General features: G+C 39.1%; 2 protein-coding genes across 4 annotated transcripts in view; both read right to left on the reverse strand.

The window, feature by feature from the left end:
• Window positions 1–675: 675 nt before the first annotated feature.
• RPAP2 (RNA polymerase II associated protein 2) overlaps window positions 676–25,542 on the reverse strand; it is a 77,604-nt gene continuing 52,737 nt past the window's right edge. For all 3 annotated transcript variants that reach the window (XM_032423729.1, XM_032423718.1, XM_032423709.1), the window contains 2 exons: window positions 3,741–3,892; window positions 676–1,075 (listed from right to left, as the gene is read on the reverse strand). In XM_032423729.1, coding sequence (XP_032279620.1) covers window positions 3,751–3,892 — 142 coding nt within the window. In that variant the 3' untranslated portion in view covers window positions 676–1,075; window positions 3,741–3,750. The remainder of the gene's footprint in view (window positions 1,076–3,740; window positions 3,893–25,542) is intronic.
• Window positions 22,145–23,679, reverse strand: LOC116644293 (putative transmembrane protein SPTY2D1OS). Its single transcript, XM_032423782.1, has one exon. The coding sequence runs from the start codon at window positions 22,926–22,928 to the stop codon at window positions 22,770–22,772; it is 159 nt and encodes a 52-aa protein (XP_032279673.1). The 5' UTR covers window positions 22,929–23,679; the 3' UTR covers window positions 22,145–22,769.

Raw genomic sequence — 25,542 nt, forward strand, 5'->3', positions numbered from 1 at the left:
TTCTTCCTTTTTGGATTTTTCATTGCTAATATACAAAAACAGCTGATTTCTGTATATTGTAGCCTGTGACTTACTGAACTTGTAGAATTTTTTTTTTTTTTTTAAAGATTTATTTATTTATTTGAGACAGAGAGAATGAGAGAGAGAGAGCACGTGAGAGGGGGGAGGGTCAGAGGGAGAAGCAGGCTCCCTGCTCGGCAGGTGCGGGACTCGATCCAGGGACTCCAGGATCATGACCTGAGCCGAAGGCAGTCGCTTAACCAACTGAGCCACCCAGGCGCCCTGAACTTGTAGATTCTTGTCCATTAAGCTCCTCACTCCACCAGGCTGCTTTCTGGACCCTTTCCATGGTTAGACTTCTAGCAGCTGTCATTTCCTCCAGTGTCCAAGAGTGTAGATCTGATTCTTATTTTGTTTCTTGGCCCTCCAGTAAGGCTTCCCAAATTGTCTGAGGCCCCCCCCCCCCCTTAACTGCTCTGGAGGCCTTGTAACTTGCATGCTTGACAGACATTTTGAAAAAACTGTAAATTTTGAAAATAAACTACAGTTTCCTTTTTCTAGTTGAGTCCAGAAAATTCTGGAATACTCCTGTTTTGGACTTGTAAGATTACACTGCTCAGGACCATTTTATAGCACAGTTTCTTTAAAAGAATAGTGACTACACTTCCAAAGGGCTTCATCTTAGATTGCATTTATTGAACTCTTCACCGTTTTTAGAATCTAGAGTTTAGATTGTGAGGCCAAAATGGGAATGTTCTCAAATGTTTGTCAACCAATAAATAAGATCAATATTTATTAATGTTTCAACTTAAGATTTCAATTTTCAAGTAAATAAAAATACTATGTCTTACAGCTAGGGATGCAAGGATTTGGTTATCCTTGTTGGAAAAATGGTTCTCCTCTATCTAGGGGAAGTCACTGTACAGTTAGGGACCGGGAAGCAGGGGGCTGAAATCTAAGGAGGTCTTTCTTGGAACAAAGCTAGTTATCAGTTACCACCAGAACATTATTGTAGCTAGAATTCCAGAAATGATGAATAGACGATCATCTTCTATTTGGTCTTCATGGATTATACCTGTGAAGCAAAAAAGACAGTTTGGATAAAACACCTAAAATATTTTACTAGCTTTTGGGAACACTGTGTGTTGTTTTCCCAATATACATTGCATTTTTTCCTCATTATGTAGCAATAGTGATTGATTGATGTGGAATAGACCCAACTCACATTCAGCTTGAGGGAAGGCTGTGATGGGTCTAGGTCAGTAAGAAAATCCTCTTCTCTCGCCCATCCTTTGTCAGGATGATTGGGTTAGTTTATAGCAATCCCATAGGCATGTGGTTTGGTTCAGGGTGCCCTCAATTAGTGTGAAGTTCAAGACTCTTACCCAGACATTGGAATATACTACATACGAAGCTGGGAACTCCCGAAAAATTTTGCCACTCAGCTTCGAAGATGGCCACCAACGACCCTTGGCTTTAGTAGTCATGCCATTATGCAGTCCTTTCACCTTGAATGTGGGGTGGACCTAGTGATTATAACTTGTCATGGAAAAAGTGATGGGATGTCACTTAGATTAGTTACAAAACTGTGGCTTCCATCTTACTCCCTATGAGGGTAAGGCACATGACAAGTACGAGGTACACTATGTAGAGGTCCCTGGACGACAGCCAGTGAGACACTGAGGCCCTGAGTGCACCAGCCTCTGAAGAAGTAAATCCTGCCAACAACCACAAGAGTGACCTTAGAAAGGGATCGTCCTCTAGTTGGGCCTTCAGATGACACTGTAGCCCTAACAGCTTCACTGCATACTCAGGAGAGACCGTGAGCCTGAGGCCCAAAGCTAAACTGTCCAGATTCCTGACTCATAGAAAGTGTGAGATAAAAAGTCTTTGGAGTAAGCTGTTAAGCAGCAAAAGTTAACTATCATTCTATCATAAGAAAAGCTGGAGGGCGCCTGCATGGCTGAGATGGTTAAGCGTCTGCCTTTGGCTCAGGTCATGATCCTGGAGTCTTGGGATCGAGTCCCGCATCGGGCTCCCTGCTCAGCGGAGAGCCTGCTTCTCCCTCTGCCTCTCATGAATAAATAAATAAAAAAAAAGCTGGATTTTATTTGCAACTGAAAACACATTAATACAACCTTTTCAATATTAAATTACTATTAGCAAGTATATTAGACATTAGTCATTATATACAAGTGAACTTATGATTTACAAAAATCATGTAAAGAGAAATAAAACTCTACCTAGTCACAACTCTCTTCTTCTCATAGGGAAAATTATGTATGAGGGCTCAATTCATTCAGAATCGCTTATAATATTGAAGGTTTGGCAAAGGTTTACTTTTGATGATTTACATTGTTTATGTGTGTAAGTAAAAAGTGATCACAGAGGAAACTTAAAAACATCTATTGGTGTGAAAGTACTTTTGAGGACTTTCAGTATCTGTTTATATACAAGTTTTAAATATGCTAATAAAAATGATTCTTACTTGGTACTGTTCACTAAAGCAGATCTGGAAGGACTTCTGGTTAAGACATTTTTTTTTTATCGATTTTCTGTATCTGAAGCTCAATAAAACAAAAAACTCCAACTTCACTGTATTCTTAGAAGGGCCTCTGAATTAATGCTTATACATGCCAATCTGAGCTCACTCCCTAAGGAAAAGCTTTTGTTTTACAAGGTTCTCGGGGGAAGCAGGGTCATATGAAAAAGCCAGTGGGTATAAATTGGGAGGGGAAGACAGTGCTGACTTCTTACATTCAATTTTTGAGCATGTTCAATAAAGGGATGTTCTTTCTTCCCTGCCAAAATTCTTCTCTCAAATATCCTTCTCATATATTTAAAAATGTGCTTGAAGAGTTTTTTGGTTCTGTTTTTACAAAAAATGATATATACATCAAACATATTTCTGCAAAGTAGACAGGATTGGAGGGAGAGTGAGAGGTGGATTTTCCTTTTCTAAATTACATATGCACTTTTGTATTGTTCAATTTTTACAACAAGCTTGTATAATTTAAGAAATTGAAATTAAAAAAAAAAATGTTCCCTGGGAGGGTCTCACTTGTAGTTTCAGCTGAATTTCTTCAATCATAACGTTAAATCAATACCTATGGAGCACCTGAGAGAGCGAAGTGAGAAGTGGAGGAAAGGGAGAGAGGTATGCCGAAGGCAGGTTGAAGGAGGGGACACTCTGATAGTTGTGAAAGAGGCAAGAAGCTGGGAGACGAGGGGAGGGCTGTGTGCCGGGGAACAGGGTCAGGATTCAACAGTGGGACTTACACATTTATCTAGTTATCTGCCCAGGAGATGACTAAAGTAGTGACTGGGTAGGGGATGGTTTCCTCAAAAAGGGGAGTAGGATGAGGATGTTCTCAGTGGATGGCTGCAGTAGTTAGGTTTCTTCCCAGGAAATAGCAATTTACTTCAACCAGTAAGGTGGGACATGAGGCATGGTCTAGGTTTGAGTGTGAAGCTGGTAGGAGACAGTTTTCTCAAGTACCAGAAATAGAACTAACTCCAGTAACCTATAAGGAGGAATAACAACAAGGATTGGGGGGGCGGGGCAGAAAGTAATAGGAGTGGATAGAAAGTGATAGGGTGGCTGAGAACTAAGGAATATCATGTTCTTCCTTAGCAAACTGAGGAGATCTTGAGGTCTATACTTGGTTTTTAAATTTTTGAATATGAAAAAAGATTCCAAACAGGCAACAAATGAAAAAACAAAACACAATCTAACTCACCACTCCGTGGTTAACAGCTGGTTTTAAATATGATGGTTAAGCTTTCAAGGTCTTCATTCTTTAAATGTAATTCTTCAAGCAAAGTCTCTATAAACTGTGTAAACACCACATTTTCCTGAGAATGCTTCTGAATGCCAAGAATTGGGGTCAATCTGAAAAGACCAAAAATATTAAATGCAATTCCATGAAATGAGGACTAAGGGGTTCCTGTCTTCTACATAGCAGAGGGGATTTTTGTCACAGCAGAGAAATGAAGTCTTTCTGATTTAACAAAATTTCCAGAGACAGAAGGCTTTACTAAATAAAGGCAGAGAAGAAATCTCAGGAAAAGAATGAAAGATCAAACATACTGTTAAGAAACCTAAAAGCCTGAATCTATAACATGTTCTTCATTATGCCAGGAAAAGCTACCAAGTTCTCAGAAATGAAAATGAAGTCTTTCCACTTAGGGAAAAGAAGCTGTGGAAAGAAGCTTAGAGGTGAGAACTGCTTTAAAACCATACTGAATGTTTATATCACCTGAATAAAAAAAATAATAAATGATAAACAGGATTACCTTTTGGATGAAACCTTAATATTTTTATTTTTAAAACACTAAATAGATGAATTACATCTTATAAGGCACTTAATACAATCTTCTACGCACTCTGCTTCTTTCCCAAGTCACTTCCAATAAACAACTGATTGCATATAATATTCTCAAAAGTAATTTTCAATGAAATGTCATTATTCACTTTTTAAAAGTCATGCTTACTAATCAAAGATTAAGACCATTACTTTCCATAAATTATATATGTAACTACATATAATAATTATGTATATATTATGTATAATCTCCAGAGAGCATGCTTCACAGAGCCTTTGTAAGGTATGTTTCTGGAAAGCTTTTGGTGAGAAAATTCTTTTATCCTTGAGTAGTCTTATACTTACCACAAAGGTCTTCCAGATGCTTTTTGAACACTGGTGCCACCAGGCACATCAAATATAAATAACCCTCTGACTTCAATCAATAAAGCTCAAGGACTCAGAGTGGAGCAACTCCATGGTAATGAGTGTGGAAGAGGAAATGTTACGTTCTCAGAGATTTCTTGCTTGCTTAGCCATCTTACACAGAAAGCAGAATTAAAAGGAAATCTTTGTCACATTGTCTAAAGACAGCCGGGACTTGGAGGAGGTGGTAAATTCTCTATCTCTCAAGGTATCTTACCAAGAACTGGAGACTAGGTGACTCCAAAAGTTCAGTGAAATCCACAGAGTTCTAACATGGGAAAACCACTGTAGTGTATTCCTTCCCCACCTCTCCTGTATTTCTTTACAGCTGGAGAATGCACTACCAGGTTTTGATATTTTAATGAGCTTTATCTGCAGGTATTCCCCAAAGGTCGTTAGGAAACAGGGTAACACAAGCTTTCCAATGCCAAGCCCACGCTGGGCACTTGGGCAAACTTAGGCATTTGTGGCCAGCTTTTCCTGAGTCATCTTCCTGCCATGAAGGTGGAACCCAGAAGTCAACTCTGGCTTTTCTCACACGAATAAAGTTGCTCTTTCCCCACAATACAACCAAAGTTACTGGGGATTGGATAACTTCAGCTAAAATAAAACCAAGAAGTCAGGAGGCAGATCAGATCCGTCAACTCCATACAAAGGTAGCTTTTGTGTATATTTAAAAATGGTATACATGGCACATCCAAAACAATTTCTGACTTTCAAAGAGACTAGTATTTGATCCATATATGAAAACAAGGTCTCAATTACTTCTCAAAGTGCCATTAGTATGTTTTAAAATTTAACCCTCAAAGTAGAAGTAAATGGTGATAGCTAGATTTCTCAACCTATGTGCCCACATGAGAGCAGAAAATGGGAAGATTAAGAAGCAGCTTTTAAGAATCATTCTATCAAGTGCCAGGGTTATAAAATATTTTAGGAACAGTGATACTTCTCTAGCAAACTTATAAGACTAAAATTATAATAACTTCATTATGTGTTCATAGACACCTAAAAGTTTTGTTTACAAAGGAGGGAAGACAATGATGCAGAAAGACCCTCAGCTCACCACCTCCACACAGTGAATCTACGCCTACATGTTGAGCAATTCCCCCTGAAGAACTAGGGCTGACTGAACAGGGATAGAGGGACCACACAGAGAAAGACAGGAGAGAGAGAGAGAGACACAGTAACAACAGTAATCCAACCCCCACCCCCGCCACGCCCCCATCTTGCCAACTGCAGTGGCGAAGGTCGTATCCAGAGACCAGAAGTACAGCTCAGCCCTGTGGCAGAGATAAAAAAGACGCACTTTAAAAGAGCATCTAGAATATGAAGGAACCAGCTCTAGAGCATCTGAAAAACGGCAGGGAGCTGCTAGAACACTCTCCCTGGGTCCCAGGTACTGGCCAGCACCATTGTTCATATTCCCTGTCCACCCTGATAGCATAGATGGGAGCTGGCCTGCTGCATCAGTGAGCCTCAGTCCCTTAGGACCCCACTAGCCCCAGCTGCCCTACTGCACAGGAAAAAAAGGCTGTAGATTAAAAGAACAACTGGAAGATAATGGAATGAGTTCTAAGGGCATCTGCCAAAAGGCCAGGGAGCTGCTGGAACACACTAGTATCAAAGGTGCTGGTGAGTGCCATGGCTCATGTTCCCCTCCTACTTCATAGCACCGACAAAAGCAAGGTCTGGGCACCCTAGCCACCTGCCACAGTGAGCCCGGGCCCCTAGCCCACCAAACCCCACCAAACCCAGCTGCCCCTACAGGTGGCCCTCCAACCCTCGCCCGCTAGAGCTCTAGCTGTCTCCCTAAGGTAGCCCCAGTGCAGTGCACACTGAACCACCCCCAGACAGCACCGACTACAGCTCCAGCTGTCTTGCCAAGGCAACACAGGCACAATCATTGTGCGACATCACTTCAGCTCTAGATGACTCATGAGGGCACCTACTGCACCGAGTGGCCCAGGACCTCCCAGCCCATACCTGCTTCAGCAGCATCTGTCCTGCCAGGGCGCCCCAAGTGCAGAGAGCCCTGAGACCTCCTGGCTGGCATCTGTCTTCGCTCCAGCCATCCTGTCAGGGTACTCCCTGCATGGAGTGCCTCAGGACCCCCGGGCCCACACCTGCTTCAGCTCCTGCTGTCCCATCAAGGAACACTCTACATGGAGCACCCTGTGACTCCTAGCCCAAGGTCACTTTGGTTCCAGCTGTCCTGGCGTGGCGCCCCCCTGTGCGGAGTACCCAAGGACCACCGGGTTATGCTCCAGCTCCTGCCACCTTGCCAGGACGCCCCATATTGCAGAACACTGTGGGACCCACTCCCACCCCCTGCTGCCCGCTTTGGCTCAAGCCATCCCACCAGGGTGCTATATGCCTGGGACACCCCAGGACTCCCAGCCTACACCTGTTACAGCTTCAGCCAGCCAGCTAAAGTCACAGGCATAGTCTACACCGGAGATATTCCTACACAAGGCCATTACCTCATGTCTAAGAGAAATAGCTGTTCTGCCTAATTTATAGAAACAGAAAATCAAACAAAATGAGGAGATAGAGGAATATGCTTCAAAAGAACAAAGCAAAATTTCAGAAAAAGAAAAACAGAGCCAAGCAATCTACATGATAAAGAATTCAAAGTAATAGTCATAAAGATGCTCACTGGACTTGAGTGGATAAACTCTGAACTTCAACAAAGATAAAAGGATAAAGAACCAACCAGCTGAAGAATAAAGTAACTGAAATGAAAAATATACTAAAGGGAATTAACAGTAGATGAGAGGATACAGAAGAAAGGATCAGCAATGTAGAAAACAGGGTAATGAAAAGCATCCAAGCTGAACAGCAAAATCCTAAAAGGATTTTAAAAAATGAGAATAGGTTAAGAGATCTTTAGGACAATATCAAGTGTACTAACATTCACTTGATAGAGGTCCCAGAAAAAGGGGAGAGAGAGAGAGAAAGAAAGAGAGAAAGGGGCAGAAAATTTTGAAGAAATAATAGCTAAAAACTTCCTTAACTTGGGGAAGGAGACAGACATCTAGGTCCAGGAGGCACAGAAAGTCCCTAACAAGATGAACCCAAGGATATCTACACCAAGCCACATGATAATTAAAATGTCAGAGTAAAGATAAAAAATCTTAAAAGTAGCAACCAACAGAAAAACAACTGGTTACGTGTAAGGAAAACCCCATGAAGCTCTGAGCTGATTTTTCAGTAGAACTTTTGCAAGCCAGAAGGTAGGATATAATCAAAGTGCTGAAAGGAAAAACCTACAACCAAGAATATTCCAACTAGCAAGGGTATTCAGAATAGAAGGAGAGATAGTCTCCCAGACAAAAGTTAAAGGAGTTCATCACCACTAAACCAGCCTTACAAGAAATGTTAAAAGGACTTCTTTAAGCAAAAAAAGAGAAGTCATAATTAGAATATTATGAAAAGAAAAAACGTCATAAGTAAACATAAAGTTAATAGGTCAATCACTAAAAAAGCTAGTATGAATATTAAAAGACAATAGTAGTAAAATCACCAGACATTTTTCTAAAAAATATAGATGGCCAATAGACATATGAAAAGATGCTCAACATCACTCATCAGGGAAATGCAAACAACCACAATGAGATATCATCTCACACTTGTCAGATGGCTAAAATAAAAAACTCAAAAAACAAGTGCTGGTGAGGATGTGAAGAAAAAGGAACCCTCATGCACTGTTAGTGGGAATGCAAACTGGTGCAGCCACTGTGGAAAACAGTATGGAGGTTCCTCAAAAAGTTAAAAATAGAACTATCCTACAATCCAGTAATTGCACTACTGGATATTTACCCAAAGATTACAAAAATATTAATTTGAAGGGATACATGCATCCCTATGTTTATTGCAGTATTTACAATAGCCAAGATATGGAAGCAACCCCAGTGTCCATCTATAGATGAATGGATAAAGAAAATGTGGTACACACACAGTGAAATATTATTCAGCCCTAAGAATGAAATCTTGCCATTTACATCAGCATGGATGGATCTAGATAGTTTAATGCCAAGCAAAATAAGCCAGTCAGAGAAAGACAAATACCGTATGATTACACTCATACATAGTATTTAATAAAGAAAACAAATGAACAAAGGGGGGAAAAAAAAGACAACCCAAAAAAAAAAACCAGAATCTTAACTATAGAGAACAAAGAGAGGGTTATCAGAGGGGACATGGGTGAAATAGGTGAGGGGGGTTAAGAGTACACTTACTGTGATGAGCATTGAGTAATATATGGAATTGTTGAATTGCTATTATTATATGCCTGAAACTAATATAACAATGTATATTAACTACACTGAATTATAATTTTTAAAAAAGTAGTAAAATCAATTATATCTAAAAAATTATAGGACTCAGAAAATAAAAGGATGTAAAATATAGCATATACATAAAACATGAATAGGAAAAATGTAGTGCTTTCAGAATGAGTTTGAACTTAAGCAACCATCAAGTTAATATAGACTATAATATAATTAGGATGTTATATATGAACCTCAAGGTAACCACAAACCAAAATCCTTTAACAGATACACAAAAAAATTAAAGGAATCCAAGCCTAAAACTAAAGAAAGCCATCAATCACAAGGGAAGAGAGCAAAAGAAGAAATGGACAGAGAAGAACTATAAAAACCACCAGAAAACAATTAACAAAATGGCAATAAGTCCATACCTATCAATGGTTACTTTAAATGTATATGTTCTAATGCTCCAATCAAAAGACATAGGGTGACTGATTGGGTTAAAAAAAAAAACCCATCTATTATGCTGCATACAAGAGACTCACCTCTGATTGAAAGACACAAACAGACTGGAAGTAAAGGGATGGAAAAACATATGACCATGCAAATGAAAGTGCAAAAAAAAAAAGCCGAGGTAACAATACTTATACAAAAGAGAGTTTAAGACAAAGACTGTAATAGAAGACAAAGAAGGACATTACATAGTGATAAAGGGATCAATCCAACAAGAGGATATAACAATTGTAAATATCTATGCACCCAACACAGGAACACCTAAATAAATAAAGCAAATATTAACAGACATAAAGGGAGAAAATAACAGTAATACAACAATAGTAGAGGACTTTAACATCGCACTTACATCAATGGATAGATCAGACAGACAGAAGATCAATAAGGAAACAGTGGCTTGGAATGATACATTAGATCAGATGGACTTAAGAGATATGCCCAGAACATTTCATTCCAAAGCAGCAGAATACACATTCTTTCCAAGTGCACATAGAACATTCTCCAGATCACATGTTAAGCCATAAAATGAATCTCAATAAGTTTAATTAAAGAGTGAAATTATATCAAGCAGCTTTTCCAACCACAATCATATGAAACCAGGACTCAAATACAAGAAAAAAAATCTGGAAAGAACATAAACATATGGAGGCTAAACAACAGGTTCCTAAACAACAAGTAGGGTCAACCAAGAAGTCAAAGAGGAAATTAAAAAATACATGGAGATAAATGGAAATGAAAATACAATGGCCCCAAATCTCTGGGATGCAACAAAAGCAGTTCTAAGAGGGAAGTTTACAATGATACAGGTCTACCAAGACCCAAGAAAAATCTCAGGTAAACAATCAAACCTTATACCTAAAAGAACTAGAAAAAGAAGACTAAACAAGGCCCAAAATTAGTAGAAGGAAGGAAACAATAAAGATCAAAGCAGGATTAAATGAAATGGAGACTAAAAAAAAAAAAAAAAAGGAAAAAAAAATCAATGGAAACTAAGACCTGCATCTTTGAAAAGATAATATTGATAATCCTCTAGCCAGATTCATCAAAAGAAAAAAAGAGGACTCAAATAAGTAAAATTAGGAATGAATGAGAAGTAAAAGCGGACAACACAGAAATACAAAGGATTGTAAGAAGCTACTATGAAAAATTATATGCCAATAAATTAGACAACTTAGAAGAAATGGATAAATTTCTAGAAATATACAATCTTCCAAAAAAGTGAATCAGGAAGAAATACAAAATGTGAACATACTAATTATTAGTAACAAAACTAAATGGGGTAATCAGAAATCTCCCAATAACAAAAGTCCAGGACTAGATAAGCTTCACAGGTGAATTCTACAAACATTTAAATAAGAGTTAGTAAGTACTCTTTCCAAATGATTCCAAAAAAAACAGGAGGAAGGAAAACTTCCAAATTCATTCTATGAAGGCAGCATTATCCTGATACCAAAACTAGACAAAGACACTATATACAAAGAAATCTATAGGCCAGTATGTCTGATGAACATGGATGAAAAAATCTAAAAGAAAATCTACTGAATGGGAGAAGATATTTGCAAAGGATATATCTGATAAAGGGTTAATATCCAAAATATATGAAGAACTTAATACAATTCAACACCAAAAAAAAAGGACAATCTGATTTACAAATGGGCAGAGACAAATATTTACGAAGAAGACCTACACATGGCCAACAGGAAGACGAAAAGATGCTCAACATCACTAATCAAGGAAATACAAATCTAAACTACGAAAAGATACCACCTTACACCTGTCAGATTGGCTAGAATCAAAAATACAACAATAACAAGCATTGGCAAGAATGTGGAGAAAAAGGAACCCTCATGAACTGTTTGGTGGGAATGTAAATTGGTTAGAGCCACTGGCGAAAACAGTATGGAGGTCATTAAAAAATAAAAAATAGAAATCCCACATAATCCAGTAATTCCGCTACTGGGTATTTACGTAAAGAAAACAAAAACACTATTTCAAAAAGAGATATGTACCCCTATGTTTACTGCACCATTATTTACAATAGCCAAGATAAGATATGGAAGCAACCCAAGTGTCCAATGACGGATAATGAAGATGGGTATGCATGTGCATACACACACACACCATGGATTATTACTCGGCCATAAAAAAGAATGAGATCTTGACATTTTCAACAACATGGATGGATCTAGAGGACATTATGCTAAGTGGAAAAAGAGAAAAACAAGTACCATGTGATTTCACTTATATGTGGAATTGAAAGAAAAAAACAAAACAGGGGTGCTTGGGTGGCTCAGTCGGTTAAGCATCTGCCTTCGGCTCAGGTCATGATCCCAGGGTCCTGGGATCAAGCCCTGCATCGGGCGTCCTGCTCTGTGGGGAGCCTGCTTCTCCACCCTCTCGCTCCCCCTGCTTGTGCTCTGTGTCAAACCAATCAATCAATCTTTAAAAATACAGAGAACAAACTGATGGTTGCCAGAGAGGAGAGGGGTGAGGGGAAGTGGGATACAGGAGGTAAGTCACAGGAATAAAAGGTACAACATAGGGAATATAGTCCATGGTATTATAATAGCGTAGTGTGGTAACAAATGGTAGCTACAACTGTGGTGAGGATAGCATAATGTATAGAGCTGTTGAATCACTATGTTGTACAACTGAAACTAAGTTAACATTGTATGTCAACTAAACTTCAATAAAAACAAATACAAAGAAAAGATTTATATGATCTAAGAAAACAGGCTCAATCCTTTTTTGTTTTGTTTTGTTTTTAAAGATTTTATTCATTTATCTGACACAGAGAGAGACAGCGAGAGAGGGAACACAAGTAGGGGGAGTGGGAGAGGGAGAAGCAGGCCTCCCGCTGAGCAGGGAGCCCGATGCGGGGCTCGATCCCAGGACCCGGGATCATGACCTGAGCCGAAGGCAGATGCTTAATGACTGAGCCACCCAGGCACCCCTCAATCCTTTCTTAATGTAATAATTTGGTCCCTTTACACAAGACTGCAAATAACTAACTCCATGATCTTGAAGGAGGGGGGATTCTACACCTCTGTGTACAGCATGTTGCAATGGATAACAAACTTTAAATTGTAGCCATTGTTCCTCCTACATAAACTAAATGTCTCTTGCAGAATTTTATTTTCTCCTTCATGGAACTTTTTGTGGGGCAGCTCTTATAAGTTATTTCTTCATATTCTTGAAAATAGTTCTCAATTAATTTCAAGTCCTTTTAATCTTTCCTCATAAATGCCATCTGACTCCTCCTTATTCAGATTAGTATTCTTCCCTAAACCCCCTTCTAGGTTCTCCTTTTAACTACTGCCCCAGAATATACACATTGTCCAAATTCATTACTTCAAAACAACATACTTCCCACCTCACAGAAAGATACCACAAAATAAAATCTTTCATGTCTATGTTATTTTTGATGTACTATCTCAGGATCTTATCAAACACCCCCCCCCTTTTTGTTTAACTGACTCCCCAGGCTCCTCCTTTCCTCTTAACTCCTTATCTGTGCACTATTAATCATGATATGCTAATCACTTATCTCTTTAACTTTTTCATTAAGGAACTCCCATCCTATTACATACTGAAAGGGACTCAAGCCTGTATTCTGTTCCTGAAACTTGTAATAGTGAATATTAAAGAAAGCCACAATAAACAATAAATAAAGCCCCCAAAACTACATCTACTTAAATAACAGTAATACACTCCAGTTGGTATTTATGTGTTTTAGGTAGGAAATACCTTTAAAATAAGTAACAGAAAATGTGATTGGCCGTGAGTAAAAACAAAAGATTTTTTATGTTTCACTTATTTCTTTCAAGTGCTTTTAAGTAAGAATAAAAACCTCTAGAGGTGACACTAAAAGTATGGCTTACCACAAACAGTCTGTGTGCTGGAGAATATAATTAGAAAAAAACGACATAATACCTTGCAATGTATAAATCACAAACAAGAAAGGAAACTTCTTCTTAAAAGTCCACCGATTCAGATCTCTCTTTTGAAAAGGCAGGCAGCCTTATGTAACTAGTTCCTTACCATATGGTAAATGGTATGACAAAAAGCAAAAAAGTCAAGTGTCATGCCGCATCTTATTGGTAAGACCATTATTTAGCTGACTGCTCCACATACGCTACAGCTCAAAAGGAGAGAATGTAAGTCAGGTTAGGACCAGCACCTTCCATTTGTTATCACTGAGCTATCAAACATCTGGTTAACAGGAATTATGCACAGCAGTGAGAGGACTTTCAAAGTCTGACAACTGAAACGAGAGAGATTTCTAATTAAAAAGTGGCATTTAAAAAAAACCCATATTATGTCCAAGGATTTAGAGCTGTACAAACGTTTGTGTCTGAGAAGTCACCTATAATTGGGAGAGTGCCTGGTTTGTGTCCTATCAACTGTGAAAGCTATATAAAGAGTTAAAGCTGTGATTTAGTGAGCAAGGAGAGCTAAACAATCGAGGGAACTCTGTTATCCATGTCCTGTAGTGCGATCAAAGTCAGTCATGAACCTGGATTTTTACAAGGCCTTCCCCATTGTGGTCCCTACTGCTTTGCTCATTGCACTCATTCCTCCTGGAGAATACATAATGCAGCTCCTGGACACTGGAAATCACAGCACAGTCCAGATTACCCTTCCCTGAATCATCTGGGTAATCTGTGTGAAGATCACATAGGCACTTGCCTGAAATGATATAGCACAGACATCCTTCAACCTTGCCCTCAAAACTAGAAGAAAAGCAACAACTTCTAGAGTTTCCTGAGTCTTTATTGTTGATTTCCAAGCTCACAGAATCAAAAACAGTAGGCTATTGTAAAATGACACTGAACGACACTCCTCAAAGTCAACACAGCCTCAAGAGAAGAGCGAGCTGTGAGAACGTCTATGTGAATAAATGTCACCAGAAAGCATGCTTCTCTTTGGTTTGGGGTTGGAGGAAGGGACAGGAAGTGAAAAGCCACATACTTTTCTGTACCTATCAGATTTGAGAAATGACTGGGTTCACACAGAGTTCTGTTGCAGTAGGGAAACCTGTTCTGCTGATTACCGTGCATAAAGGTGATGAACATGCAAGGCTGCTAAAAGATAATGCTGGGCTTTAAAGAAATTTTTAAACACTCACTCTCTGATCCTTCAGAAGTTAGTGCTGGGAAGGAGAAGGTAAGCAGCATGCACAGGCACTAGGCTTGTCACTTTACCAGTTAGAACAGAACAGATACTACAATACCTGACACTTGGGGGGCTTCGAATAAACAAAAAACAAAAGTCTTCTAGGACAGATGAGGCATCTTTACCAATAATGGCCAGGGGAAGTGCAGACTCGAAAAGTGGAGGTTTAGCTGCATAGTCTTATTTTATAAGGCTATCCCACCACTTTGTTTCCTCAAGAGGGATTTAGTCTCAACCTATCCAGCAAGTGTCCTTTTGACAGGTGACTGTATCTCAGGCTTTGGACTGGGTAAGGGATTTATCCAGGGTCACAAAGGCTAAGAACAGTGCTAAAAACGGACACCTTTATCACAAAGGCATCTTGCTTACCAATCAAGTCTTGTTACTCCTTTCTTCCTGCGGTAACAATTGTTACTTCACCCATATTTTATCTTCTAAAAAATGAGTTGGGATTTTCCCTTCTTCTCTGTAAGAACAAATGCTAAATGATAAAGGATTAAAGCAGAACACCTCTGTCTGTACATACACACACTCAAAACTGAAACAAAAGAGAGCTGTGACCAGTCTGTAACACCTTGAGTCAAAATGTCATCTATTTTCAGAAATTTGAGGGCTCACACAAACCCAAGACATTTTGCAAAATGTATCTCTCAGATTTAAAAAAAAATTCCTAGTATAAACTTTGAAAAGGAATTTTATCTGTCTTCTTCAGGGCTCCTTAGCATGTGAGTAATTAGGATTTCATGTTTAAGATAACTCTTTTTTCACCTTGCTTGTTTCTTATTGGGGAGAATGAAGAATATTCAACTCTGTCAGTGATTCTCTAAAAACATTTGTGTCATCTGTGGCCCCTGGCTTCCTCCCTGAAGTAACAAAACACACTTGGGCACAGGGAAAGAACCAAAAAAGCCACCCTGAGGAACAGCTTTTCTTTTTCCATCCATCAACACGGACTGGCTCATGTGCAGAAGTAACCACCTTGTGGCACTTTCCTAAACTGCTGTTGATGTTGTTTTTATGTAGAGAGTAAACATGGTTTTACAACTGACAAGGAATTCAGATAGTTTAATAGGGGTGGTGGGTGGCTTTCTAAATGGGAGTAAATGAATTTGTTTCCCTTGAAGAAATGCCAGTTCTTTTTCCCAGTTGTTCCCTTTGTGGCAGGATCTCAACCACTGAGTCAAATATATGAAGCTTCAGTGATTTCCAAGTTTATAAAAAGATTTTTTTTCCCCTTTATGAGACTTAGTTGGTCTTTAACCTTTCTGTGAAGTTGCAGCAAGTGTGAACTCCAAGGTGAGGCTTTGTGACTGATGTGACTTTCTTAAGGTCACACAGTCAGTAAGAGATGAGCAAATAACCCAGAAGTACTCCCACTAGTCCACACTTTTAACCACTATACCACACAAGCTCACATATCTGATTAATTTTAAGAACTGAGTATACCTTATGATTTCAAAGGCCCACTTGTATATGTTCTTCAAATAATTTCTGAAATCTATCATTACAAAATAAAATGTGCTAATGAAAACTGACAAGTCTACTGTTTCTAATTCATCTTTTCTGACAGCCAAAAAGCACCTTCCAACACCATTAACTAAAGAAGACTTTAGAAGAAAGCTAAGAACTGCCTTAAAGCAAGCAAATCCTAGCAGACATAGACAAATCAACTGATTTAGCATAGCTCTGGTACACTAATAACTGCCCCAGAATTAAAGACAGTGGTTCTCAATTCTGTCTGTACAAATTACAATCACTTGCGGAACTTAAAAACTACGTATGTCCAGGCCCCACCCCCAGACCAATGAATTGAAATCTCTGAATCAGGTATTGGTATTTTTAAAAAACTTCCTATGTGATTCCAATGAACAATGAGTGTTGAGAACCACTGTAAATTCCTCAACTGAATACATTTGAGTAGTTCTGACTATGTGTTATACTTGTTACCTACACAGTTCGAAGAAACCAAATAGCAAAGGAAATGAAATCTTTGCACAAACAGCTATGTAACAAAGCTGAAGGTAACAGAGTCCCAAAGAATGGTCTCATCTAGGGGCGCTTGGGTGGCTCAGTCGTTAAGCGTCTGCCTTTGGCTCAGGTCATGATCCCAGAAGCCTGCTTTCCCTCTCCCACTGCTGTGTTCCCTCTCTCTCTGTCAAATAAGTAAAATCTTTGGGGAAAAAAAAAGAATGGTCTCATCTACAGGAATTTATTCAAGGAAGTCATTATTTCTACCTCTGAGAGGTTAAGGAATGCTTCTAAGGTGGCAGCAACATTTGAACTGGGCTTTGAAGACTAGGACAGATAGATATGAAAAGGCAATTGGCATTTTAAACACAGTTCAGAGTGCTAACAAAGATGTCTGTGGGGGAAACAGTGGACACAATGTAAGAAAACAAGAGAGTAAGTTGGAGAGGCAGGTTGGGACCACTTTAAGAGAACCTTCAATTTCAAGCAAAATTACATAGTAGAAGTGGGGCATCACTAGGTTTCTGAATAAAGGCCTGCCCTAATCAGGATTAAGCTTTAGTGAGATTTTTGTTAAAGCTGGAGGAAGGATGGACTAAGTTGAAGGAAGAGACACTTGGCTAGGAGACCTGTTTGAGAAGGCTCTAATTGCAGCAGTCTAGGCAAGCAATGAAAGCCTGATGTAGTTAGCAGCACTGGGAAAGGAGACAGACCCCTGGGTAAGAGAAGTCACAAAGGCAGGACTTAGCATTGACTAGATAGGAGGGATAAGCACAAGAGAAGCACCAACGACAAGTCGGCTTTCAACTCTGGATAATTAGGAAGAGGGAAATGTCACCAAAAGAAATAGGGGACTTTCCAAAGATGAACTCAACTCAGATTTGAGACTTTGAATTGCCTGAGGAATATCCAAATGGAGATGCCCAACAAAAAATAAAGTTTTGTCTGCAACCTAAGAGAAATGTCGGAGCTGACGGTACACTTTGGGAAGAGACACACAAGAAATGTTTGATTGGGATGACTAATATCCTTCCTAAGATAACTCCATTATCCTTTACCAATTATATTTGTGCTGATTTCTTGAATTACTCTTTTACCAGCACTCGTCTGAATCTCCTGCCTCCTTGTCTTAGCTTCCCTAGTCATGACAGCTACAAGCTGGCATCAGTGCTACAAGCTGCTTTCTGCACAGCCACAAGCAGGATGGCTACAAACCCCTGCGGGGAGGGCAGTGGGAGAAAGGAGACTGCTACCGCTACAAATCCACGATCTCTGGCCTCTTCTGGCCAATATTCTCTGGCCTTGGCATAGAGCCTTTTCCAGATCCTCTTAATGACTACTCTGTTACCAGTATTTTCACTCTCTACCCGACCAACTTCATATCCTACTTCATGAAAAATGAAGTTGTCAGGCATGATTTAAAATCTCTCCCTTCTACTTACAAACTTATCTATAGCCATTCCTCACTTATTTGCTTCCAGTCTCAGACGATGTAGTTGTTTTCCCCTGTTCAAGCTATTCCATCTGCCTGTGACCATTGTCCCATTTCTTTGTGCCTCCCCCGGGACCCTGTTCCATGGTATATATCGCCCCTCCATCTCATTCTCAATTTCAGATTATTTTTCTTTACTGGCTCCTTCTCCACACCCTATTACCATGCTTAAGTGTCTTTTCAAAACAAATTGTTCAATCTCTCTCCTACCCTTATGATTAAGTTTCTCAACAGAGAAATCTACATTTGCTGACTCTACTTCCTCATCTTAATCTCAGATATAAGAGTTTATATATTCCTTCCAATTACATAAGAAGTTTTTTTTTTCCAAATGTGCATTTTTTTCCCTTGAGGAAAGAATACATATCTTTATTCCTTTTATTTATTTATTAATTAAGATTTTTAAAAAAATGTCAGAGAGAGAGAGAGCACAAGCAGGGGGAGTGGCAGAGGCAGCAGGCTCCCTGCTGAGCAGGGAGCCCAATGCGGGACTTGATCCCAGGACCCCAAGATCATGACCTGAGCCGAAGGCAGATGCTTAACCGACTGAGCCACCCAGGCATTCCTTTACTTCTACATACATACATACATATATTTTTTATTTATTTTAAAGATTTTATTTATTTATTTGACAGAGAGAGACACAGCCAGAGAGGGAACACAAGCAGGGGGAGTGGGAGAGGAAGAAGCAGGCTTCCCACCGAGCAGGGAGCCCAATGCGGGGCTCAATCCCAGGACCCTGGGATCATGACCTGAGCTAAAGGCAGACATTTAACCGACTAAGCCACCCAGATACCCCTACGTCTACTTTTAATGTACAGTTGACCCCTGAACAACATGGGTTTGAACTACATGGGTCTACTTATACACGGAGTTTTTTGTTTTTTTTTAAATATATAGTACAGTACTATAAATGTATTTTCTCTTCCTAATGATTTTCTTGATAATTTACTTTATTGTAGTAATACAGTATATATAATACATATAACAAAGTATGTGTTGATCATCTGTTTATGTTATTGGTGAGGCTTCCAGTCAACAACAGGCTATTAGTAAAGTTTAGGGGGAGTCAAAAGTTACATGTGGATTTTTGACTGTGGCGGGAGGGGGGGGAGGTCAGTGCCCCAGCCCCCACTACATTCAAGGATCAACTGCATAACCATATATCAATGTATAACCTTAGCTGCAGAGAATTAGTGGCATTTAATTTTATAGTTTTAGGAATTGGGAACATGTGAAAAGTGTGTAAATCTGTTTTCAGATGAGCAACATTTTTCTCTGCAATGAAACCGTAAGAATACTAGTTATAACCTGGTGACTGCTTTATTCTTACAAAACATTTTTGCAGTGCAGCTGATTTGCCACTCACTGTAATTAAAAACCTCCATATGACGAACAACATCATAACGGGGTGGGGGGGTTTGAAAAACTCAATGGAAAGAAAAATCTGTAAATAAATGGAACTCTGAAATAGTACAGGCAATTCAGTTACTATAACATGATTTCATTTCCACAGTAATTGCAGGTGTTCACCAAGCAGTTTGTAGTAGTTTCTCAAGTATTTTTGCTCCAGTGGAATTTTCAGTATTAAACCTTGTGTATATTTTGATATGCCTCGTCTTTTAAGACAAGAGTATACCTTTTCTAGCTGTACTAAAATGACAGAAAGCCAACTCTCAAACTCCTCATTCAAAATGCATAGTGGAACAACACAAACAGCAATAATAGAACATCAAGCCTCATTTTACCCTTTGGCCTTAAAATCTTCTCTAAAGCTTTGTAAAAAATATTTAGACAAGGAGTAAAATGGAAGCATTTGAATTTTGCCTCCAAGAAGTGACTTTACAGTTAACTAGAACTATCAGAATGAGAAAAGTCAGCGGCAGGAAGAATATTAAAAAGGTGTTAAGTCTCTATAATAAACAATCTAAACGGAAGTGTTTAAAGACAACAGAGGAAAAACACACTAGGCGATTAGGATCTTGAATTTAACAAACACTCGATACAATGGGAATAATCATTTTTTCTCCTTAAAACTTTCATTCAACTTTGCAAGACTAGTTAATAAAATACATTCATAAAACTAGTTAAAGGAAGCGTTTGCCTCTAGAGTAAAATTTTCCATTAGGATCCATTAATATTTGATAAATGCTTCCAATTCAACAAATACCAACATGTAAAACATTCAAAGAATTCTCCAGAATTCTGTCTGTGATGTACCAGATAAATAAAAGATTTCGTACAATACCATACATACTTGGTAATTAACTGCTCTTTAACCAATTCTTCTATTTTATCAGTCCACAGAAGATAAAAGATAAAGTCCATGGAAGGTAAGAGAAAAGCAGTATTTGGAATCAAGTTTTTAAATCAAAGAAACATTTAAAAAATTTAAATATTCACTAATTTTATAATTATAGGAGTTAAAAAAAGCAATGTCACATTTACATCTAGCTTTAGCGGTTTTTCATTAATTTCATTAAAGATTTTTTAACAATCTATTTGCAAAAAAGCAATGCTAGATTTGGTTAAAAGTAGCGATTCCTTTTAGGCTAAATAGTCACACCCTTATCAGACCATACCCACCCTGGAAAATATGAATCATTACAGAGACACAGGGTTACTGTCCTTCCTTTCACTCATTATAGTAAGCAACGATTTTTGTTTTTTCCTGTGCAAAGCCATTTTACCAGTGCTACCAATTCTATGTTTAAGTCCATAACATCAACAACAATTTATTTAAGTTGTTCCTATCCATTCATTCATTTGATTTATTCTATAAATATTGAGTACTAAGTGCCAGATTGAATGTTTGGCACTAGGGAGACAAAAGTAATCTAAACAATACCCTTGGCTGAAGGAGATTATGTTTTGGTAAGGAAATAGTTTCAAATTCACCTCACTTATGGTAGACATCTTTCCTGGTTTAGTACTGCTTATGTATTGTCCAAACACAATTTCTAGAACAATGGGAAGTCTCTTATTTTCATGTAGAAACGTGTGTGTGTGTGTGTGTGTGAAGTACATGCATATGGCCCTAGGAATGATTTGTGGGTCATGAAAGATGAGAAGGCAGGGAAGGTAAAATTCATGAATATGAAAAAAAGTTAGTCACTAGAATTAAACATAATGGCTGTATATAGGTCAAGCTTAGAAATGCTGCCTTACACTTAATTCTCCTAGGACCTGCCGTGGAGCAGGGTAAGACTCAATCAGAGCAAGTAATAAATCAATAATACTAACATGGATTTTTGGAAGGAGAAATATACAAGGTTTGGTTCATTCACTTTTGAAATTAAGAAGGCAAAATGTTAGCAAATAATACATTTAAGGCAAGGAGAGAGAAACATGTGAAGGAAACAGTGGGAGAGGTGGGTGAAAGGGGTTTGAGAAGAAAAATTAATAGGCAAATTTTCCCTTGATAACATTCCCAGTTTCTTCATGGGCCTCATCCTGCCAGTTACCCAGTGTCTTTAGTACTCCCAAAAGTGCTCTACCTAACATTTCCTTGCTCCTTGCCACCAACAAGCCCAAGCCTCCACTATCTTGAGAAGTCTTCTGAAGATTTACCATGTCATATAGGGTTATAATCGCTTCCCTCTCCTCTTCTGCCAACCAAATTGGAAAGAGTGGTCAACATGTGCTACGTCTAGTATCTTCACAACTGTCTACTGTAGTTGTCCTTGCAATCTGGTCTCCATGCTTATCATCCTAAAAAAACTGCTTTCTTGAAGGTCACCTACAACCACCTAATTGCCAAAGCCACAGCTTTTTTCAGTCCTTGTCCTTTTTTTTTTTTTTTTAAAGGATTTTATTTATGCATTTGAGACACAGAGATAGAGAGAGAGAGAGAGAGCATGAACAGGGAGAGAGGCAGAAGGAGAGGGAGAAGCAGGCTCCCCGTTGAGCCAGGAGCCCAATGTGGGGCTCGATCCCAGCACCCTGATGACCTGAGCCGAAGGCAGACACTTAACCATCTGAGCCACCCAGGCGCCCCCTCGTCCTTCTTCAATAGAGGATAAATACCAGGTTCTCAGAAAGGTAGTTACCACTTCTTTTTTTAACCTCATAACTGCTTTGGATTCCTTGGCAGTGTTCTGGTTGGATACATACCTTTCTGAAGTACACTGTGCCAAGGAAAGTGCACACATTTTGAAGTTACACAGTCTGAGTCTGAGTCCCGGTGTGATCTCGGACAAAGTACTTGTCTTCCCAGTCTGTTTCTTCCTCTGGGAAGTGGGACACCACTACTGACCTTACTGGATTGTGAAGATCAAATTAAATAATGCATGTAAAGAATCTAGCAAGGTGTTGCACATAGTTGATGTTCAAAAATGTCCACTTTCCCCCTCTTTCTGCTTTCTCTGTAGTGCTCAGGCATCCTTGGCATGGATGCAGCTGTTTCACAGGTTCTATCTCATCTTGACTTAGCATTTAACACCCTCTACCTCTGCCCTCTCACCATTTCAGTGCTGATTCCAAAGTCTAGGTCTCTCATTATCCTTACCATTTAAAAAAAAAATTATTTATTTTTGTAATCTGATCCTGCTTTACCAGGATCATCTTTGCTTATTTCCACCAGGGTCCTTACTGGGGGATACTTATATCCCTTCCACATGGTTCTCATAGTTGCGGTTCTTCATCCAAAGCCTGGGTCCTCAGTTGTGCCTTGCTCTCCTCAGGCCACTTCCCTTTCCACTTCAGAGTTGGAGGAGTGAACTCCAGAAATGTGCCCATGTAACATGTAAATGCAACAAAAAGCATCCAGCCAAGCATGATCATGATAACAAGTAAAACAATGTCCAAGACACAAAAACATGGTGAAAGATTATTCACCAAGATCTTGGCAAAGGAGTGTGCTCATGAAACCCCTCATTGGTAGAGGTCTTGCAAGTCAGTTCTAGTCCTTGGCTCCAAAGGATCTATAATGCCCTCCTTTACTGTTTCTCCTCAGGTCCTTCCTATTCCTCTCCTTACAGATGTCCCCAGGTTTCCTCCAGCAAGCTGGATCGTGGCCCCTCGGCACTAATGCCTTCCCAATCGCACTCAGGGTCCATGTTGGGGTGCTGGTCTGACTCTGGGCATTGGACGTGGGAAGACTCCTTACCATTCTTTAGCTCCAATTCCACACTTTCAACTACCTACTGGGGAACCACCCAAGTGGATAATCTGCCTGAACCTTTCCTACTCCCGAACAGGAATAGCCTCGGAGCTTGTAGAGCAGGTATGAAACCAAATGCACCACCTCTTAAAATTAGTTCCTCCTACCCATTTCCCTAGAGGCACTAGTATTTTCCCAGTCACCTGTCTTAATACAGGCATACTGTGGAGATATTGCAGGTTTGGTCCAGACCATTACAGTAAAATGAGTATCATAATAAAACCGACTGAATTTTTTGATTTCCTAGTACAGATAAAAGTTATGTATACACTATACTGTAGTATATTACGTACAAAAGCACTATGTCTAAAAGAAGTATACACTTTAATTAAAAATAATTTCAAAATGCTATCACCTGAGCTTTCAGTGAGTCATGATCACTGATCACAGGTCACCATAATATAATAATAAAGTTCAAAATATTGCAAAAATTACCAAAATGTGACAAAGAGACACAAAGTGAGCAAATGCTGTCAGAAAATAGTGCTGACAGACTTGCTCAATGCAGGGTTGCCACAAACTTTAAATCTGTAAAAAATGCAAGCTGCGAAGCATAACGTAAAGCATAATCAAATGAAGTGTGCCTGTATTTTGAAATCATTTATTATTCTCCGTCCCCCCAACACACACACACATTGCTAAACCTTGTAGATTCTGGAGTTGTAATGTCTCTTATCATCTGTCTCTCCCATTTAATTTTCCTTGTCATCATTTTAGTTCACTGCCTCAGTACTCTTTGGTTAACTACACTATCACTACTAGAGTCTTTGAGAAATCAATTTCATAAATGGTGTGGGCAAGAATAAGAATGCAAGAGATTATTGAAAAGCAGTAGAATCACTGACAGCAGACTAGGTCTTTAAGAAGTTTGCTAATGGATGGATAGTCTGAGGGGGTCAGTGAAGTTAAGGACAAAGGATAGGTGTTTTTTGTTTTGATTTTTAAACTTCAAAGATGAATAAGCAGTTGTAGGCAGGAGGGAAGGAGTACGAAAGGATAGTATGCTAATTAATCTCATTCATACATTAATTCACTCATTCACTTCCAGATATTTATTATAAATCTATAATTAGGCACAATGCTAAGTGCTGGGTATATAATGGTGAATAAAATCAGACAAAGAACCAGTCCCTACAATCTTCAAGTTGAAAGACAGAGGCAGACATTAATCAAATAATCATACAATTACATATAAAACTGAAAACAAGACAAGTGTAGGAAAGGTAAGTGCATGGTGTTATTAAAGTCTATTTGTAAAGATATCTGCTCTAGTCAGGGAAGTCAAGAAAAATTTCTTGAGGAAGTTTCCTCAGGTTCTAAAAGATGAAGGGGAATTAACCAAAGGAAGAGGGGAGGGAAGAATATTCTGGACAGAGGGAACAACCAGTGTCCTATGGTGAGGCTGTGATGAGAAGGGCTGAAAGAAGGTCAATGTTCTGCGAAAGAACAAGGTAGGGTGGTGTGAGAGAAGGCTGGATAAGAAGGGGCTGTACTACGCAGGGCCATGTAGGCCACAATAAGAGGTTTTTTCTTTAAGAGCAGTTGGAAGCTTTTGAAGGACTGGAAGGACTGGTGGAAGACAGGATCAGATCTGACTCCAGATCTCTGCAAGACTAATCTTCCTAAAGTGCAGGTTTCATGACAGTACTCTGCTCAAAACTTAAATGACTTTCACTGTCCACTGAAGTAAGTTTATCTGCCACGAAAGGATCTATCTCTATGATAGACCCAACTTTTCAACCACTCTTTACAGTTATTTTGTACTCTTCATCAAATCCCTTCTTTTTGCTTTTTTATCCATGTTATAGGTACCTCCTACCATGCCCTCATCCTTTCTTTCTTTTTTTTTTTTTTAAGATTTTATTTATTTGAGAGTGAGTGAGTGATTGAGAGAGAGAGAACACGCTCAGGTCAGGGAGAGGGACAGAGAGAGAGAGAGGGAGAAGCAGGCTCCCTGCTCAGACGTGGGGCTCAATCCCAGGACCCGGGATCATGACCTGAGCTGAAGGGAGACTCTTAGTCAACTGAGCCACCCAGGCGCCTCAGAATGCCCTCATCCTTTCATTTCTATTTCTTGAAACCCTTTCTATCCTTTGGGCCAATCACAAACCCCACTTCTGTGAAACCCTCTTTTTTTTTTTTTTTTTTTTTAAATCTTTCTGGTCGAGATATTTTGCTTCTTTGAAATTCCCAATAGTCTGTGCTTTTTTTGCCATTTGATATATTTAACTTTTT

The sequence above is a fragment of the Phoca vitulina genome, unplaced genomic scaffold, assembly GCF_004348235.1.
Source record: "Phoca vitulina isolate PV1807 unplaced genomic scaffold, GSC_HSeal_1.0 scaffold2, whole genome shotgun sequence".
Lineage (NCBI taxonomy): Eukaryota > Metazoa > Chordata > Mammalia > Carnivora > Phocidae > Phoca > Phoca vitulina.

Excerpts from the sequence above, each read along its gene's own strand:
- LOC116644293 (XM_032423782.1), bottom strand. The coding sequence starts at position 22,928 with ATGATCATGCTTGGCTGGATGCTTTTTGTTGCATTTACATGTTACATG.